This window comes from Microchirus variegatus (assembly GCF_963457635.1).
Source record: "Microchirus variegatus genome assembly, chromosome: 15".
NCBI classification, from domain to species: Eukaryota; Metazoa; Chordata; class Actinopteri; order Pleuronectiformes; family Soleidae; genus Microchirus; species Microchirus variegatus.
The window spans coordinates 13,724,006-13,742,113 of record NC_139816.1 but is presented as its reverse complement, the minus strand read 5'-3'; the positions used below and the strand labels follow the sequence as shown (position 1 = coordinate 13,742,113).

General features: G+C 39.1%; 2 protein-coding genes across 2 annotated transcripts; one reads left to right on the top strand and one right to left on the bottom strand.

The window, feature by feature from the left end:
- Positions 1 to 302: 302 nt before the first annotated feature.
- LOC310937554 (E3 ubiquitin-protein ligase MARCHF6-like) lies at positions 303 to 14,485 on the bottom strand. The gene is made up of 25 exons (XM_083901837.1): positions 14,194 to 14,485; positions 13,117 to 13,216; positions 10,559 to 10,632; positions 10,305 to 10,448; positions 9,299 to 9,371; positions 9,006 to 9,174; positions 8,540 to 8,729; positions 7,861 to 7,922; positions 7,674 to 7,706; positions 7,537 to 7,588; positions 7,365 to 7,423; positions 7,200 to 7,280; positions 6,987 to 7,055; positions 6,708 to 6,782; positions 5,889 to 6,023; positions 5,576 to 5,796; positions 5,123 to 5,260; positions 4,821 to 5,043; positions 3,693 to 3,762; positions 3,363 to 3,544; positions 3,037 to 3,171; positions 2,139 to 2,228; positions 1,403 to 1,535; positions 963 to 1,098; positions 303 to 866 (listed from the first exon to the last, which is right to left on the bottom strand). The coding sequence occupies exons 1-25, from the start codon at positions 14,210 to 14,212 to the stop codon at positions 779 to 781; spliced, it is 2,751 nt and encodes a 916-aa protein (XP_083757963.1). The 5' UTR covers positions 14,213 to 14,485; the 3' UTR covers positions 303 to 778.
- Positions 14,486 to 15,727: 1,242 nt separating this feature from the next.
- cmbl (carboxymethylenebutenolidase homolog (Pseudomonas)) lies at positions 15,728 to 17,946 on the top strand. The gene is made up of 6 exons (XM_083901991.1): positions 15,728 to 15,819; positions 16,171 to 16,385; positions 16,791 to 16,898; positions 17,118 to 17,260; positions 17,353 to 17,444; positions 17,574 to 17,946. Exons 2-6 carry the CDS (start codon positions 16,171 to 16,173, stop codon positions 17,751 to 17,753), a joined length of 738 nt encoding a protein of 245 aa, XP_083758117.1. The 5' UTR covers positions 15,728 to 15,819; the 3' UTR covers positions 17,754 to 17,946.
- Positions 17,947 to 18,108: the final 162 nt, after the last annotated feature.

The following is an 18,108-nucleotide window of genomic DNA, read 5'->3' as shown; positions in this document are numbered from 1 at the left end:
TTCATCCTTGACCCCCAGAGTGTCTTGAGGACTTGACTGAAATGTGCCAGTACATGCTTTATCTCCTGCTCATGACTCTGTGCTGTTCTAAAGCCAGGTGGAGGTTTCACCTACATTACCAAACACAGACTAATCACTAACACATTAAGCCGCTGTGGAAATGGGGGTAATGCATATTAAACAGATCTTGATACAATCAGATGTCTATTGTGGAGAAAAAGTAGAACACAAGGCAAAAAATTTTTTAACCACAACTGTAAAACAGTAACATTGTATTGATAACAAATGCAACATAAATGATAAATTGTCAGATTCATTTAATAAATTATACATACACTTTTAAGATGTACAATGGTCACTGCATTAATCCGTATTTGTCTCTATTTTTTTTTTTTTTTTTTTTGGTAAGACAAAATCTGCTTTCAAAGTATTTACACATGTACAATTATCAGGCAGCACTTTACAAAGCAAGGCATGAACAACAAGAGAAATGATGGGCTTCAAATCAAACCCCGTAACCCTCACTTCTGCCTCATATTTTACAGAGGGGGTTACCCACGGCTGTCCTGTGATTATAACACATTTTCCCATTCCAACTTTGATGAGCATGGAAGGGAAATTGAAAGAAAGTGAACGACATCCATCAAATCCATTGACATCCACAGGAGATTTTAAAAAAGGGAGAATGGTCTTTGAAAAAAAATCAAAAGAGGGCGGGGCAAAGGTGTACACAACGTAACAGGTGCAAAAAAAATGTGGCGCCGTGTGACACGGTAATCTACTCTGCGACAGGATTGGAGGGTGGAGGCATGCTTGCTCTTCCAACTTTCCGTTCGTAGTTGACAAGCCTCTGGCCAACCAAGTACCTGCAAAGACCAAGAATAGTTATATAGTTAAATAAATAGTTAACATTGCATTTATGCAAAAAAAAAGGGGAGAAAAAAAACCATATATATCTTTACTTGTCATTTTTGATGTGCTCGTAAAGGCGTTTAAACTGTCGGATCTGGAAGGACAGGATACCAATGAGCGAGACCACCATCAGCAGAAAAGGGTAGATTCTCCTCTGCATTAGAATCTCCATCTCTGGGGTCACACCTGCAAAAATGATTCACTACAGTTATACACTACACTGGAACAGTCATCTGGAAGAAAAAAAAAAAAAAAAAAAGGAACACAGCATTCTAGAAACGCCTCTTTAATTTGATAGTGCCGAAGAAAAAGCCGATTTCAAGCATGCTTTCCCATGCTTCCTCTTGAATTAGAAAAGTGCAATTACTCGTGTTTTTCAGCATGTTTTGATCAACTTAATGGGTGAAATTTGCAAACCAACAGAGAAAATGAAGGGTTCAAACGAACACATTTCTCACTGATCCAAATATACAAGTGCTGAGGGACTCACCAACAGCTGGCACCACACCAGCAGCAATTACATATGGCACACACAAGGAGAGCAGCAGGACTGTGATGACTGGGGCGGCCAGTCTACGGATAATGAACTGCAGATCAATGTTGCGAATTCCATTTGCATAAACCTATGGAAAGAAAATGTGGACATTTTAAAATCTCCATAAAATGTTTTATGTCAATAAAGATGCTATGTAAATGTTTTGACTACAGTCCAGTGACAGACTAGGATCAATGATCTGGACAGACAAACCAACCACTCAACCACTGTGCTGCTACATATATATGATGAATAAAAGTAATTATAGCATTGAAACACTTCCTCGTCAAGATATATTTGTTTCAAAAGACTGAAGTCTTCACAGTAATTCTAAGCGGGCTGTGTATTGGCAAGAATATGGTAATATAATACATATATTGTGTTATACTGGGGTATTATAAGCAAGGGAATACAAAAAACAACACCAAAATACTTATCATAAAATAACAATGATATACATAAACAATATAAAGAGAAGTGGAATTGGGAGAGTCAAATGGCCATAAGTCTGCTGGCAACTAGTTGTCAAGGCTTAATTACAACACAAATCCACTGTTAGAAAACCACAATCCAGAATACTTCAATATCAGTACAGGATTCTTTTGAACCCCTTATGACATGCCAACAAATGCTTCTTTATAGAATAAACAAAATGCATAATTTAATGCATTAATATTGACCCGGAACCCACCTGCTCAATAACAGTCTTCAGCCACCATTGAGGGCCCATGAGAGTGATGGCAGCAATGATTTTGGCATGGAGAACTCCAAGAGCCCAGTCCTGATGACAACCAAGAGCAATGGATTAATAGAGAACAAAAGGACTGGGTATTTGTGAGTGTATGGATTCTATATGTATCTCAGTATATGGGCTTCGCGATTTTATTCAATTCAATTCCATACACTTCTTTGTTGAATGTAAGCACTCATTTTCAATTACAAATTACAATAAATAAGCCAAATCTGTTGAAGTATCACTGTACCTTCAATGGATATTTCATGAAAGACCAGAAACTGATTCTGTTTCTTTTTATTTACACATGAAAAGAATGGTGATGATGATTTGAGAATTATTTATATTTCTCTGTGTTTATTACATAGACAGACAGAAAACCTGCACGAAAAAAAATGTTTTTGACATTGGAAACATAAAGTGAAGTTTCTCTGAAACACCCAAAGCCCAGATGTCTTACTTTGGCAGCTGAAGGAAATTGAGAAAAAAATAGAGAGGCCTTATCTCTTCTTATCTCAACATTGTATTAACTTTGTAAAGCCTCACACTTTCACTAACCGCTGAAATTAGAGCACCAGTTTGTTATACATGTCTCTGGAGTCGTCATGCTGAACAATGCAGAACTTGTCAAGTTACATAATGAAGACTTTTCACTCCCTCACCCACTTTCAGGTTGTCACTTTCACCTGAGAAGGTGTGAATGACGGTGGAGGAGGTCACCTGAGATGCACGGCCAGCAACTCCAGTTTCCAGTGCTTCAGGAGCTATAAACCGTCTGTGTATATTTTACCTTCATGACTGACTACAATCAAACAAAGAGGGGACAAAAAAGACAGAAATTGGCACACAATCATACCTGCCAGGGGTAGAAGAGAGGTGTTTGGTCCAGAGGTACTCTAAGCGGAGCCACAATAACCAATTCAAACAGCAGACCCAGCAATAGCGGGATGACTCCAGCAACCAGCAGAGCTACAACCAGTGTCTTCAGGATCTGCAAAGTAGTGTAAAGAATGTAAAATTAACAGGATCATGAATGAAATAATGAGAACAATAACCAACCACTTCACATACTGCCGGCACAGACGAGCTGATGGATAGAAAAAGAAGCAGCACGAACAGCACAAATCTAAATCCCAGCTTTACCGTCTCCTAACAACAAAGGCTGTTCTCGCTGATACTTGCCATGAGTGTCCACTCCTGGACTTTGTGCATGATGACTGTGCGTCCCTGGGGCATCCAGGCCAACAGCACGGTGATTCCACGGATAGACAGCCAGCAGACATACAGGCCACACGCTGCCGTGTACAGCTCATGGATTTTGGAGTTTCCTGTCCAGAAGGACATCAGCCAGCGGCCGGTGAAAACTGAAACACACATCAAACATAACAGTCTAATTAAGGAAGACATTCATTTTTATTTCAACTTAAAATAGCTCTTTAATAACCTCAAACAGGTACATAATAATGTGACAGTCCTTTCGGGGACTGTCCACAGTTTGAAAACACATCTCACCTGGTAGGGTTAGACAAACCAGACTGGCCACCAGCAGAGTGATGCACATGAACGCTATCAGCAACACAATCTGGAGAAGAGGACAGACATTTTAGTATAAAAGTAAATGCATTATGATTCCCCCACTACCTATATTTATTCTGTATTTTCTTAACTAAAAGGAGTGTCAGTACATAACAGTGCACAAGGAGATCAAAGCCTCCAAATTTAGAAGCAGTGGTCGAATAACAGGGTTGAGTTTTACAGGCTTGGGCGTTGGCACATTTCTAAATTTGTGTGGGAAGCCACAAAAGTACCAGGTAGATCTAGTATGCGTTTCTTTTTCACCAAAATGAAACTAAAGAAGAGATTTTGTTTTATACTTAGTCCTGACTGATACTCGGATATTAAAATTAAACCTTTTGTGCGTTATCACTTAAAGAGTATAAACCTCATTGCTGCTGCCTAGTGATACACTCCAGTGCTTGGCTAACTTCAAATTAGGATGTGGCATATTCCTAGCAGCCTCAGTGAAACACAGTAAAAACTCAACATGCATTTGGTATGTAAAGCTTGCCGTGCCAATTATAGCCTTTCACTATCTTTTGAAAAGTGACCTGATACAGAACAGCACACTTTGTAACTCTGTTAAGTCTATAATTATCATGCTAGTAAAGACATCAGAAGACAACCAAGGTTCAGGCTTTAGCTGCAAGCATCTAAGACTGTGTTTCATTTACTGTGCAGACAGTAGCCGTCTGCCACAGTCTAATTTGTCCAACCGCAGATTCACGATGAAATAAAATGGTTTTCCCACTTCTCAATATTTGCTCTACATCAATTTATTTGTGGCGGCTCGCCGCAATATCAACAAAAGGGGTATCAACATTAACCACCTCACATTGATTTTCTATGCGAGGCCTTTCTTTGCACTCTCATAAACACAAACAACAGACCCGTCTGCCCTCCAGTCATAACAATAATAATAAAAGACTGACTTGTGTAAGAAATACAAATGTATTTTGTGGGAAACAGTGTTCGAACTCTAAACTGACAAATTATTTGAATTGTTGGATATTGGATTCCTCAGAACCTGCTCTAAAACCAAAACTGCAGTGGTAAATGATGAAAGCCGTGAGACTGTCTCACCCTAAATGGGAAGCGAAGGGGTCGGTGGTAGGGCTGGAAACCTACTGGACCACCTTGTTGCAGGATAGCCTGATGGGCTGCATGAAGTCCCTCGCCAACAGCTGGAGCAGGATTGTTATTGTTGTTATGGTGACCAGGGGGAGGGTTATTGTTGTTGTTGTTGTTGACAGGCTGATTGGTATCATTCTCATCCTGTTCCCCGAGGAGATAGGAGTGAAGGTCGCTGTGGAGGCACAGAGGATTGTCAAGTTTTATCACAGCCAATAAGAAAACTTTTTACAGTGTAATCAGACCAGACTTACAGTAAATATCCAGCACTGACTGTCCAGGCTCTCACTAGACCTTTGAGCCACTGGCGAGTGTGTCCTTGCTCCAGCAGAGCTGGCAACACAACTTGAAGTAATAATAGCTCCAAAGACAGCTCGCTGACAGGGGCGTCACTGTTTGAAAACAGTGGGACAGGGTCACAAAAACACATTTCAATTGTGTGTGCACAAGTACCAAAAAGGCAGCATGGAATCTTGTGCTCAAGTTATCTGTTTTCAATTGACTTGACAAGCATCCACTACCAACTGGGTCTACGTTTGGATCAACTATTCAGCTGATATTTTGTATTTAGCATGAGATGCACTGCAGAACGTTGTACTGACTACATATGCAAATGGTGAAGTGGTTCCTAATACCACTCCAAAAAGACATAGTAACAGCTTTCATACAGATTTGCGAAGCAACCTACAATTTTGACGTCTGGTTACCTGTAGAGCATGACATTGTATGGCAGGAAGATGGGGAGCAGTAATTTAATCAGTCTGATGGGCAGCCATAGCATGAGCAACACAATCGACCCAAACACCACCACAGACAGGATGAAGCGCCGCAGGTGTCTGTATATGGGTAAATGAATCATTTCCTGCACCGGGTTAAAATCAGGGTCATTGAGGTTTCTCAGAAACCACAGCACTCCAGGCCTCAGCACCTAATAAACAAACAGCCGGTTAATGGAAAAAATGTACCAAAGATATAATCACTAAGAAGTTATTACATGAGGATACATTTTTGAACATTTACCTCTCTCAGTAGGAGGATGAAAGATGCAAAGTAGAAGACATAGACCATTCCGACTAGCCAGTGTAGGAACATGGTGGTTCCTGGGGCTGATTTAAAACTCAACTCCCTATCCTTCAGTGAAGCATCAAACATCTCCTGCAGGTTGTAAAAAAAAATAAAATTGTTACATGTTAAATAAAGAGCATTTCACTTCATTCAATTACAGCACCGTTAGTAGATGATGCTCATCTTTGCCAACAATCTGAGTCAACTTAATGATAATGAAGTTCATTCTCTGAGAATCATTTCCCAGTTCTGTTGTTCATTTAACTATAATTATATCCTCAATCTCAGTTTAAAAAAATCAGTGTAGTGCACTGCAACAGAGACCAAACTACCGTCTTTAAAACTGTGAAACAAATTGAAATAATCAGGAAGTTCCCACACAGTTCATCTTCAGACCAATTTGTTTCTTGAAACGGGGAAAAAAAGCACAAGAGCAAACAGGATGTGGTTCCCTTCTGCCACGAAAGCTACGACACCAAATCTGTTCAGAGGCAGGTTGAATTACTTATTTCAAGTTAAGGAAAACATGACTCCTGATTCAAACCGAGCAGGAGCAGGGGCAGGCTCAGGGAGAAGCATGGTTTTCTGAAACAATGTCAAAAAGACAACAACTTTAACGTTGACAGCCAACGATGAAACAAGTTCCCCACAACTGACATATCGCATCAATAAAAGAAAATGAAGGCAGGCAAGATGGGCTGGAACTTTTAAATACGTTAGAAATTAGGCAATTTAACAGAGTGATGAAAGTCAGAATAAGGAACAAACTCTTACTAAAGAGCAGATGTCAAGCCACCAGCCACAGATGAGTGGAAACACACCGATCTCCACAACAACCAGCAGAGAGACCTGTAATGGGAAAAATAAACATGTCAAGGCCATTCTAAGACAGAGGGCCGCTTATGTTATTATGACTGGGTCAAACTGTAGGAAACAATTATTTTATTGTACGACTACAAATAATATCTAATGTTATGCTCAGTAAGTGACTACATTCAGTGTGAATTTCGACCTAAGGACACAAAACAGAGATGAAGTTAAAGGATTAGTTACCTTGACAACAATGTAGCAGACTCCCAGGAGACGACGCGAGCGCTGGAACCTGACCAGAGCGGCCAGACCCTGAGACATCCATTAAGGATCAACACAGGCACCATATACAACACACACACATGCTCACACAGATAAATCTGTCCAGTGATACCACAACAACTGTAGATTCTAGATTTCAGGACAAAAGATTGATGTTATTTTGTGAAAAGATACATGACAGAGGATGAGCGTCATGGCCAGCAGTATGTAACCCACAATCGTTGTGATTAAACCCTCAAAGTGGGAGGCTTGAACCTGGAGAGAAATAGACAATTCAAAATAAATAGAAACATAAATCATTGCATATTTTTTTATTTATGGAAAAAAAAGGTTTCTTACATATTCCTCAAAGCCAAGACCAACAACAGAGAAGTGCCCAATGTGGTAGGGACAAAATGCTGAATGAAGACAAACAACATTATTACCAGAACTACAGTACATAATAAATAACAATTTTTTAAAATTTAAATGATGAAAGGCCAAACATTACATTAAATAGACTTCTACTCACCAAAGACCAGGATAAAAAGTGTGTTTAGAGACACAACCCAAAACACATGCTCCTTTAAGACAAAGCACAGGCGTTAAAAAGTAAGATTTAGACATTCTTTGAGTAAAAACATAGATGATATAATTATGGATTCTTACCAAAAAGACCAGTGAACCGTCCAGGCCAAGCATCTAAAAAAGGAAAATTGAAGACTTTTCAGTGCATGTGCAAGTGTGTGTAACACATATTGCAAAGTTACAAATGTGCTTTTGTGTGTACAAGGGCTGGTGAGAATATTGGTGTTGGGAGACCAGTGATGACATGTAAAGTAAATGTAAGAGTTACCCTTTCCCAGGTGAGCTCCTCTGCTGCTCTGTCCCACTCCAAGGCATTCCAGTTCATGTCATCTACGGAGACAAAGATCAATATCATCGAACTCAATATCACTGGTAAAAAAAATGAGGACAAAAGCATTATAGCACAAAACATTAAGAAAGGAAAGCACAATTATGTTTTTTGGTCTGCACAAACTGTTGGCTTTGAGCACAAAAGGCAAGCAATTTTGCTTAAATGATGCAACTGCTACATTATTCATTGTAGTTGTGGGAAAAGTGAATTGGCTCCTCCGTGAAAAACAGCCTGTTGTGAGATTCATTTAGCTGTACTGACACTTCCGAGCCGGAATAATATATAATAAAATATAATTACGATCCATTATCAACCATTTTTGCACCAGCCTGCCACAAAATCACTCCATTAACCATGGTAAACAAAGTAAATGATGCGATAAGTGATAGGAGTGGTACGAGTAGCATTCTGATACATGTCTTTTTGTCATAATAAAATTTGTTGTCAAATGTGTATCTTCTAATGCCAGTGGTTAGTACATTTAGGTGTTTCTCAGACATTTTAATAAACCTAATGAGCTTTAAAATTATTTATTTACGACAACTTAGTACTAACCAAAATAAGCTACATCTGACAGAAACTGACAGAAATATGACACTCAACAACCAACTCTCACCTTGCGCTCCATTATTAGGGTCTGCGTCTTCAGCAGCTGCTCCCTCCTCTTCCTCCAGCTCTGGGTCATCACCTTGGTCCGGCGGAACATCAGGAGGCTCGGGCTCCGCTTCGTTCTGGGCTGGGGGATCAGCAGGAACTGGCTGGGCTGCAGGAGGATCATCAGCTGGTCCCTGACCTGCGGCTTGTGGCTGAAGATGAGAGAGCGGGACGCACCGTTTTTATAGAGTGATTTTGCGTGTGTGTGTGTAATTTAGAGTTTATTTACCAATATATGAATCAAAGCAAGATGTTATATTATTTGTATGGGGAACAGTGTTTAAATTATACACACAAGATGTACAAAGAACTTTATACTTATATTTATATAAAGTTGTATTTGTATTTGTATAATACTTTCCCCTTTGATTATTTTAACCAAATTACTTAAATGACTTTGCTCATTGGCAAGCAGTCAGGCAGTGCACCTCATTGGCTTGTCCAGCAGCATTAGGTGGGGGTGGTTGGTGCTGCTCTAACCATTGGGGTGCGCCACCGTGGACGATTTGTTCTCTGAGCCAGACCAGACTGATAAATGCACACAAAGTGCACGTGACAACAAAACAGCCCTGGAGACAATCTGCAAGCAGGTTCTCTCTGCAGAAACAAAAACAAAGACACGGTCCATAATGACGAGCCTATTGAAAAGGAAGCGAATAACAATGTAGAACACAGCTGCTGCTTATTAACATCAGTTTGTGGTGCTGGCGTTATCACTCACGTAGACAGCATGTCCAATGGCAGTGTCAAAAGTGAGCTCACAGAGCCAGTAAACAGACACTTGTAGATGCGACCTGTGGCAAAGAGAGCAGAGAAATACATTGTAAATGCTTAAAACTCTCCACTACAACAACTTATATACATGTATGACAACTTAATTGGCAGAAATTAGGGTGGTTCGCATATCTTGGTACACACTCAGTATATATATATTGTTATTTGGTTGTTATATAATGGTATGAATTCTGTAATCATGTTAAACCATAAATATAAGCAAATATGTAATGATGTCATTGTCATGAACCAATTACTGTAGTGCTTCATAAATAGGAAATGTCTCATATGAATCTAGTCTACAGTATGTATGACATCGACTGGTTATTTCCATGCACAGCAGTTAAGATGGAAGGTTTTCTTGAGCTTGAATTAAGGCTGTTGGGCAGAGGTTATACTGCTGGTGGCCAACATTTTTCATTCGTCTAAAATTGACAAATTAAATATTAAAGTTGTGACACTAACTGAAGGCTACAAAGTTGACACACTTAACAGGAAATGGTTAAGTAAGGGATATTCAGATGCAACCAATTCATCAATAAATGGTGCTTCAGTTCACACATTGTACATTTAAGGGATCAACAGGTGACCATCATTTTCTTAAGTTGCCTTTAGCTATGTCTCTCCTGACAAATGTAGTGTAGACTTGGTTTACAATGACTTGACCTTTGCCAATTAAATTGTATCCACTTCTTCCTTTGTCTAAGTGGACTGTGCAAAAAAAAAAAAAACGACCTTTAAGGAATTCCATCGATATTACATTCATTAGAGTGGGTTGGGCAAAAACATATCCCCTCTTGCCATGGCTGTTGCCTTCACTGAGGTGATTAATGGCAACTAGATAAAAGCTGCTATCAGCAAATTATTTAAACAATCACTCTATGGAGGACAGGATTGTCTCAAATAACTATCTGTTATTTCTGCATTAATGTCTGTGAGCGTTTTCTACTTACATGCAGTGAGAGGAACAACCCCAAGCCATGCAAAGGCCACCAGTGTATAATGGAACCAGTAGCGAATGGCTGTGCCCACACTGGTCAGCAGGCCAGCACAAATGTCCTGTATGGGCAAACGTGAGGGCATGTCTGGGGAGTAGACTGAATTTGGGGGGGGGGGTAAGGAACAAAGTGATTTAGAGACATTCAAATAATTCTATTATATAATTAATAATTTTCATATATTTAAAAAAACCATGTCACAAACTTACTTGGCGTGAAAGCAAATCTGTGCTTGCACAATTCACAGTACTCCTTCCTGCTGTGCTTCAGCCACTGGACCAAACTGTAAAACATTTATCATGTGAAAAGAACATATTTCAGCAATCTCATATTATGTGCCGACTTTGCACTTTTGTTTTAATAACATACAGTACTGGACAAGAACTTTCCCCCACAGCCACACTGCTCTTGCTTAAGTGGTTTGTATTTTTTCTGTGTAAATTTGTGGAGATGGAGTCAAACAGTTTATCAGTTTATAAACGTTATAAAAATATAAATATATTGTCTAACCACCTCTGCATGAATGTATATACATTCTGCAAATACAACATGTTCATTAGTGACTGTTGTTCAATTGAATCTAGTCTATGTGTGACATCTACTGGTTATTCTCATGTACAGCAGTTAAGATAGAAGGTTTCCTTGAGCTTGAATAAAGGCTGTTGGACAGAGATTATACTGACAGTATCTAACTCAGTTTGCAAACAGGTCCCAAGCATGTTCTTTTCAATCTTACTGTGTATATAACCTATTAGAAACTTAATAAAACACAACTTAGGACAAGAGACTACAACCAAGGCCTGGAAAGTTACAACACCTTTCTGGCACAGGCGAAAAAAAGCAAATGTGGAAGAAGTTTTTTTGATTAGGTTTTCTTCTCATACAAAAATTTAATAAAAAACTCTATATTTAACAATCGTGATAGATTCAAAACTTGAGTGGTACCCAGTTTGTACTCCGAGGTCAAATCAATATGTAAGATGTTTGGATTGATTAGACTGAAACTAAAAACTTGAAAGACCTCTCGTATTGCAGATTTAAAAAAACACAATCAATGACCAAATCAAATCAAATACCCGCTGTGTTCACTCAATACTCTCTTGACCATGTAAACCACTGCTATGACACACAATGATCAGGAACATTTCTTATGACTAACGTCTATGAGGATTTATCATGTCACTCACTCCCCAACTAACAACAATGGTGTTTCAGTAATGATCTGACACATAACTGTTTAGTTGTATTTCTAGTAATATCCCAGCTTTTTGTTTCATCGGGTAAACTGGGAGATTAACATGTGGGTTATGTAAGCGGGCTGTCACACCAGCTGATTCCAACACATATGACATCATTGAAGTATTACATCAGTACAAGTATAGCTCAGTTTAAACTTTGACTTAACTCACATCACTCAAGGTTCAACTGTGCCCACGGATGAAACCATAATAATACAAACCAATTGCTCCACGACAGTATACATTAATTCCTTTAAGGTTCAGCTCAGTAAAGTTACATCAAGTAAGAAGTAACAGCAGAAGTGCAGCTAAGGACACAAATGGTTCTATATTATGTCTGTAAAAACTGTAATTTGGTAGATAATGCCAAATATCCACTAATAAATGCTAGTCTCATTGCTCCATTTCACAAAGAAATCATTAATACTGAAAAAGTGTGGGTTGTGGACATCTGAGAACATCATCGTTTTGAGGTTTGACATTTTATGAACCAAAGTAATACACGATCGAGAAAATAATCATTTGTTTCCGTGCTAGCTGAACTTTCTGATTTAAACTTGTTATGAAAACTGATAGCACAGTGTAATAGTGTTGCCTTCTCAATGCTATCCTGTTGCAACTCCATTTTAAGTGGGCCCCCCTCCTTTCAATAAAGAATGTGAAATAAGATTAGCATGGCCAGCTTTAACAAATACTGAGCACCACTGTCTCAACACAAAAGGCTGTCATTCAACAGTTACCGCAGAACAATCCAGGCCTTGCCTTTGAATCTGCCTGGGGATTTACATCCACCCGACCCTCTTGTAACCAGTGAGGCTCACACACAGAACAGCACATTCTGCACAGTACCTGCAGAGGATGGCGTTATTTTCACCATTCCAGAACCACATCTGAGGTCAGTGACCGAGGATACTATGCAACATGGATATGAAAGAGACAATCTTCTACATTATCCTATTCATGATCTCTTTTATTATTAAGCAATCGCTGAGCAGAATCATTGACAGCATACAACCACTTAACAACCACCACCGTAACATAATTCAACTTACAGTATCTTAAAGAAAGGCAACGCTTGTTTACATCGTAACTTGGATTTTCCAAATCATCAGCAATCTAATTAGTGATCCAGGCTTATTTTTTTAAATGGTAAGAATAGAAATAAACTGGCTAAAAATATTTCATTTGAAGAAGCCAGATAGCTGCTCTTAGCTGTGTCTTTTAAGAGATGCACATTCATTGAGTCAGTAATGCAATATTCATGAATAAAATAATTCATATTTTGAAAAGATCTATTGCATGAGAACGATAACCATTTAAGTTCATGACAGAGGAAACACTGGTGAATATCATGCTCAACTTTTAGTGAACTACGAGTCAAGTGTAATCAAGAATTTCTAAATAACCAAATGTCCAACTCAGCCAAATTACTCACATTAGTGTCAGTTCATATGAGGGGGCTCTCATTAGAATAGATACTGCACATTCACAGCAATGACAGGTGTCAAAGACGGTCGAACAACACTTACCATTCCTGGTGGATAAACTTGATACTGCCCGTGCAGACACAGGGGTGGTACAGTGGTTTGTCTGGGGTCCCCTCAGAGCGGCACACGCGGCAAATGTCCGCTTCACACACAAATACAAATAGACACCATGTGAGAGAGGAACACAACCATGGTCAAAGCAAGGGCTGCACATTATATCAACAACCTGTTTTCAATGTGATATTGGCATAGGCAATACATAAATTATTACAAAACATATAGCAAAGACTGTTTGGAATGCAATAACTGTGGATTGGTCCTCATGCTTGATAGGTTTGACCATTTACCATAAAGTTAAACAACTTTATGTTTTGATTTCAGCATTTTTCCCAGTACAGTGGCCTCGAACTTGGAAGGCAGATAAATAAAAAGATAATTAGTTAGACAGCTGCAATGAGAGTTTTGTTTTCTGGTTTTCAATTTGTTTGTTTGTTGTTGAGTGGAAATAATGTAAGTCATTTTCTTTTCCAGTGTCTGCTGCACAGGCTACTCACTGTTTGGTAGTGAACCCAAAGAAACAGACATGAACCCTCCTCAAGTATTTGATTACTTATCGTGAACCGGTTCACAAAATTCTTGCATATGGCTTTTGTTCCTGTCGTGCAACCAAGTCAAATCCAAGCAAAACAGGTATGTGCAGATAGATGGTGGGGGGCACAGGATATGTGTTAATACATTGGCTTCTTTTGGATACAGGAATCTCACTGGGATACAAAGCATCGCTGATTTTAGACACCTAAATACACATATTATACAGTTTTGGTAAGCTATATGGCATAGCATATTGACACTAATGACGTAACAGCCTCCGGTTCATTTGCACGCTCTCTGCATGCTGCTTCACAGTGTGATTTGACTTCATTAAAAATGTTAACACATCCTTTTTTGTTTTCCAGAATTGATCACGACATAAATCAGCTTTAAAGCTATGCTACACTGCTAACTTGACAACTAGCAGGCCAAATCAGCTTCTATTTGATGCACTTGCGACGCTAATGCTAGTTAACCCCCACAGATAGAAAACAACTACACACAGAGCAGACTTTAGTTGGTACGTACCTTCTTCGGCAGTATCCATGTTGCACGCTAAGCACCAGTCACTGTTTCTTCAAAGAGCACTTTGTTCAGTGAACCCATCCACGACACCGACTATATCGTTCGGCTAGCTAAGTTAAGCTAGCGATACGAGTGTATCCTTACGTGTCAGATGCATTGACAGCAATAAAATGGTTTCTCCACAGAGTGACCACTAGGGTTGGCTTCGTCGTTGTCCTCTCACATCTGTATTCGCCGCAGAGTGAAAGGTGTTATTTGCTCGGCGTGTTCTGAACTGCAAGCCAATTAAACTGTGAAGACGTTACATCCCTGCCGTGTTGCTGAAATGACAGTTAAAATCCGGGAGACAAATGGCTCGATCGCCAACGCATGCGCTAACGTCAGTGTCTGCCGCTGTCACAATTTCACTTCACCACAGCGGTGCAAGTTTTACGGCAGGGGGAAACTTCCACAACAACCGTCATGTGGTTCGCAAATCTCAGGAAATAAATCACACTAATCTCCAGTGTGAAAGCATCAAAGGATTGTTTCTAAACACGTAATGTTAGAAAAAAACTTTTTTGTTTTCTTTTTTTGTTTTGTTTTTGCAATTGTATTACTACCCACGACAAACATGACTCACGTTTTATGGGAGAATGCGTACTGGTTAAACCATTTCATAAGTTACTCCATAAAAAAGCAGCAAATGTGAGCGGTGAAAATGACTCGAATTCACAACCTTTTATCGGCGCCGTGGCTTAGATGGTTAAAGCGCCTGTCTAGTAAACAGGAGATCCTGGGTTCAAATCCCAGCGGTGCCTTTTCAGTTCCTCAAACTGTCATTAATCGATAATTGGAAATACCAACGTGATTGAAAGATTGCATAATGTGCATAAGCATTTCTCAGTCCTGGTGACAAACTAATAGTTTGTAAAATCAGTCAGACAGCAGGACGACCAAGGTATGTTTGTTCCAGGACTCACTGATTATACATACATCAGACATTTTATAGTGTTTAAAGTGTTTACTTTACGGTTTTTGAGAAATTTCAAAATAAAAATCCCATATTCGCACTTTTTAATCGAAAAACACGACCAACTTAGATGTAATGAAACTGATATGTAATGAAAACAAACATTTCAAAAAAGTTCTGGACAAGACTGACTAGGCTGTGTTCATGACAAATGACTGCTCGCATACTATACATTAGACATTTTTACTGTATAGTTTGAGACATTTCAAATTAAAAGTCCCATATTGCGACCTTTTAATTGAAAAACATTAGCAACTTTGAGATTTATTAATTAAACATTTCTCAAAAACTGTACAGTAGAAATGTCTGATATCCAGTACACCAGTAGATATGCATGTGCGCGAACACAACTTTTTCATTATGATTAAAACTTTTAGAGAGCTCTCTTAATACTGTTGCTCAAAGTCCAGTTATAAGGTCTCTAAAACATAGCTGTGAGGATTTTCATTATTTTTCCAATTCAAATTTCAAATGTGCACTCAGAGACAAGTCTTTTACTTTGAAAACCGGATGTCAATGTCCTCACAAATCAGTTGAGTCACTGGACCGCAGGAGCGAATGTGTGTTGAATAACCGACTTGAAACGAATTCCTGTAACTGATACACACCTCACTACGGTAGGAAAAGACCCAACATTTGTGTTTCAACAACGTCTTTGCTTGAGAGTGATTTATCTCGCAGTTTTGCATTTTTGACTCTCTGACGTCATGGAGCGTGGCTGCAACTTTTCTCAGTAGTTGCTGCGCTAAAAAAAAGCCTCTCCACACGAATCTTTGGTCTGTATGCAAACTGATTTGCAAATGCACACGTCCACTGTTCGGATTATTTTGTATGAAAAGAAAAAGTAATAGAACAATACTAATAATATAACCAGTTATAAAAACTAAACTTTTATGTGATAATACAAATTATTTCAACAGTTTTTTTATTACTTTCAGTGTGTGTTTTTTCCTCTCATATGTCTGCAGATGGCAAACGAAGCCAAACCGTGTCCCTGTGATATTGGCGATCGTATGGACTATGGAGGACTTGGCGAGGAGGTTCAGATAGAGCACATTAAAGCCTATTTGGTCAAACCATCCACCGTGTCCGACAAGGCTGTGATTGTCATACAAGACATCTATGGATGGCAACTTCCCAACACCCGATACATGGCTGACATGTTGGCTGCCAATGGATACATGTATGTAGAAATGAATGTAAAATAAACGGTGCATATGTCACATGTATGCTCTTTAAATGATTGTCATACACTGTATCGACCAGCTATTCACAACACTGAATTGTGCATTATATGTTGTTTCTGACTATTTTTGCAACACAAAATCATATAATAATAACTACACCACTCATTTCACTTCATTATCAAACATACATGTTGAATTAAATGAATCATGACTTAGCTTTACACACATTATTTAATAAATCCAGTCTCTGGAAATGCCTGGACTGAAGTGTATGACAAGCTTAGTTATTAGAGTTAGATTTATTAGTTATTCTCATTTAATAGTTATTGTCAAACTCACAAATGCACTGGACAAATATGAGTCGTTTAAGTGTTTTTATTCTGCCCCTTTTCTTTGACCAGTGCTGTGTGTCCAGACTTTTTTGTTGGAAAGGAACCATGGAGTCCATCACATGACTGGTCCAAATTCCAGGAGTGGCTTGAGGACAGAAAGCCAACAAACAGTACTAAGTAAACAGCCTTTTTTTCCCACTTAATCCTACAGCCTATGTACTAGATTAAAGATAAATTATTTAAAAGGACCAGTGTATCTTATGAATCGTTGCTTTCAGTTTCTCCTACATCCTACACACTGGACTTTTAAATTGAGCAGCTGAGGATGTGATGTGGCTTTCTGAATGACTTACTGATCTTGAGTCTAACATCGGAGTTTTTATATTTTCTTTCCAGAGAGGTGGATGTGGTGCTGAGTTTCCTGAAGGAGCAGTGCGGTGTTAATCATATAGGAGCCGTGGGCTTCTGCTGGGGAGGTATTGCCGTACATTACCTGGCCCTGCAGTATCCGGAGGTCAAAGCTGCAGTGTCGGTCTATGGTATGTCAATGCTACCTGGTGGTAAATTCAGTGTGTGGAGGCAGGAGAGCATGAGGTGCGGTTTAATGACGACTTTGTATGATGTTGTGCAGGGATTATCCGTGAGAAAGAAGACAGGTATGAGCTGAAGAGTCCCACTCTGTTCATATTTGGAGACAAAGATGATTTCATCCCACTGGACCAGGTGAGTATCCATTTAACCTTTATACGCATTCTAGTTTGATGCTTGACTTTTACCTTGGACACTAATACGCATATAAAATGCACATTTTAAATCATTAACTACCTGTGCTGACAATTTTTTGCTGTTCAGGTGAGCACACTTGAAGCCAAGCTGAAGGAGAAATGCACAGTGGATTATCAAGTGAAGATCTTTCCTGGTCAGACTCATGGATTTGTTCACCGCAAGAGAGAGGACGTCAACCCCTCAGACAAATCCTGCATCCAGTCGGCCAGAACAGACATGCTAAACTGGCTCAGCAAGTATATGTAAAAGAGAAGGTTAGAATCACCAGAGTTGTACGATGTAATATGAGGCGCTGTTAATCCCACCTCTACTCGTACTAGACCATCTTTCATAATGAAAGCTTAAAAAGAACCAAAATAAAATGGAGAGGTGCTGTATGTAGGACCTGATTTCTCTGCTCCTGGAAAAGGAATTCATTGTTGAGCAAAATATATGAAATACTTGCAAACATTTATTTAATTGTGGGAAGTAATCGGATTATATTTTATGCATGAACTTTGACAAAACTTGATAAACAGTGTTATCGTGATATGAAAATGAAGCATCTTTAACATTAGAGCGATAAAAAAGAAAAACAATCTGCATATTTGAACAGACCCAA

Coding starts and splice junctions, on each gene's coding strand:
- LOC310937554 (XM_083901837.1), bottom strand. Junction 5,261..5,575: donor TACAATGTCATGCTCTACAG/GTAACCAGACGT, acceptor GTTTTCAAACAG/TGACGCCCCTGTCAGCGAGC. Junction 867..962: donor GAGCACATCAAAAATGACAA/GTAAAGATATAT, acceptor TGGTCTTTGCAG/GTACTTGGTTGGCCAGAGGC.
- cmbl (XM_083901991.1), top strand. CDS start 16,171: ATGGCAAACGAAGCCAAACCGTGTCCCTGTGATATTGGCGATCGTATG. Junction 16,899..17,117: donor AAGCCAACAAACAGTACTAA/GTAAACAGCCTT, acceptor TTTTCTTTCCAG/AGAGGTGGATGTGGTGCTGA. Junction 17,445..17,573: donor ATTTCATCCCACTGGACCAG/GTGAGTATCCAT, acceptor TTTGCTGTTCAG/GTGAGCACACTTGAAGCCAA.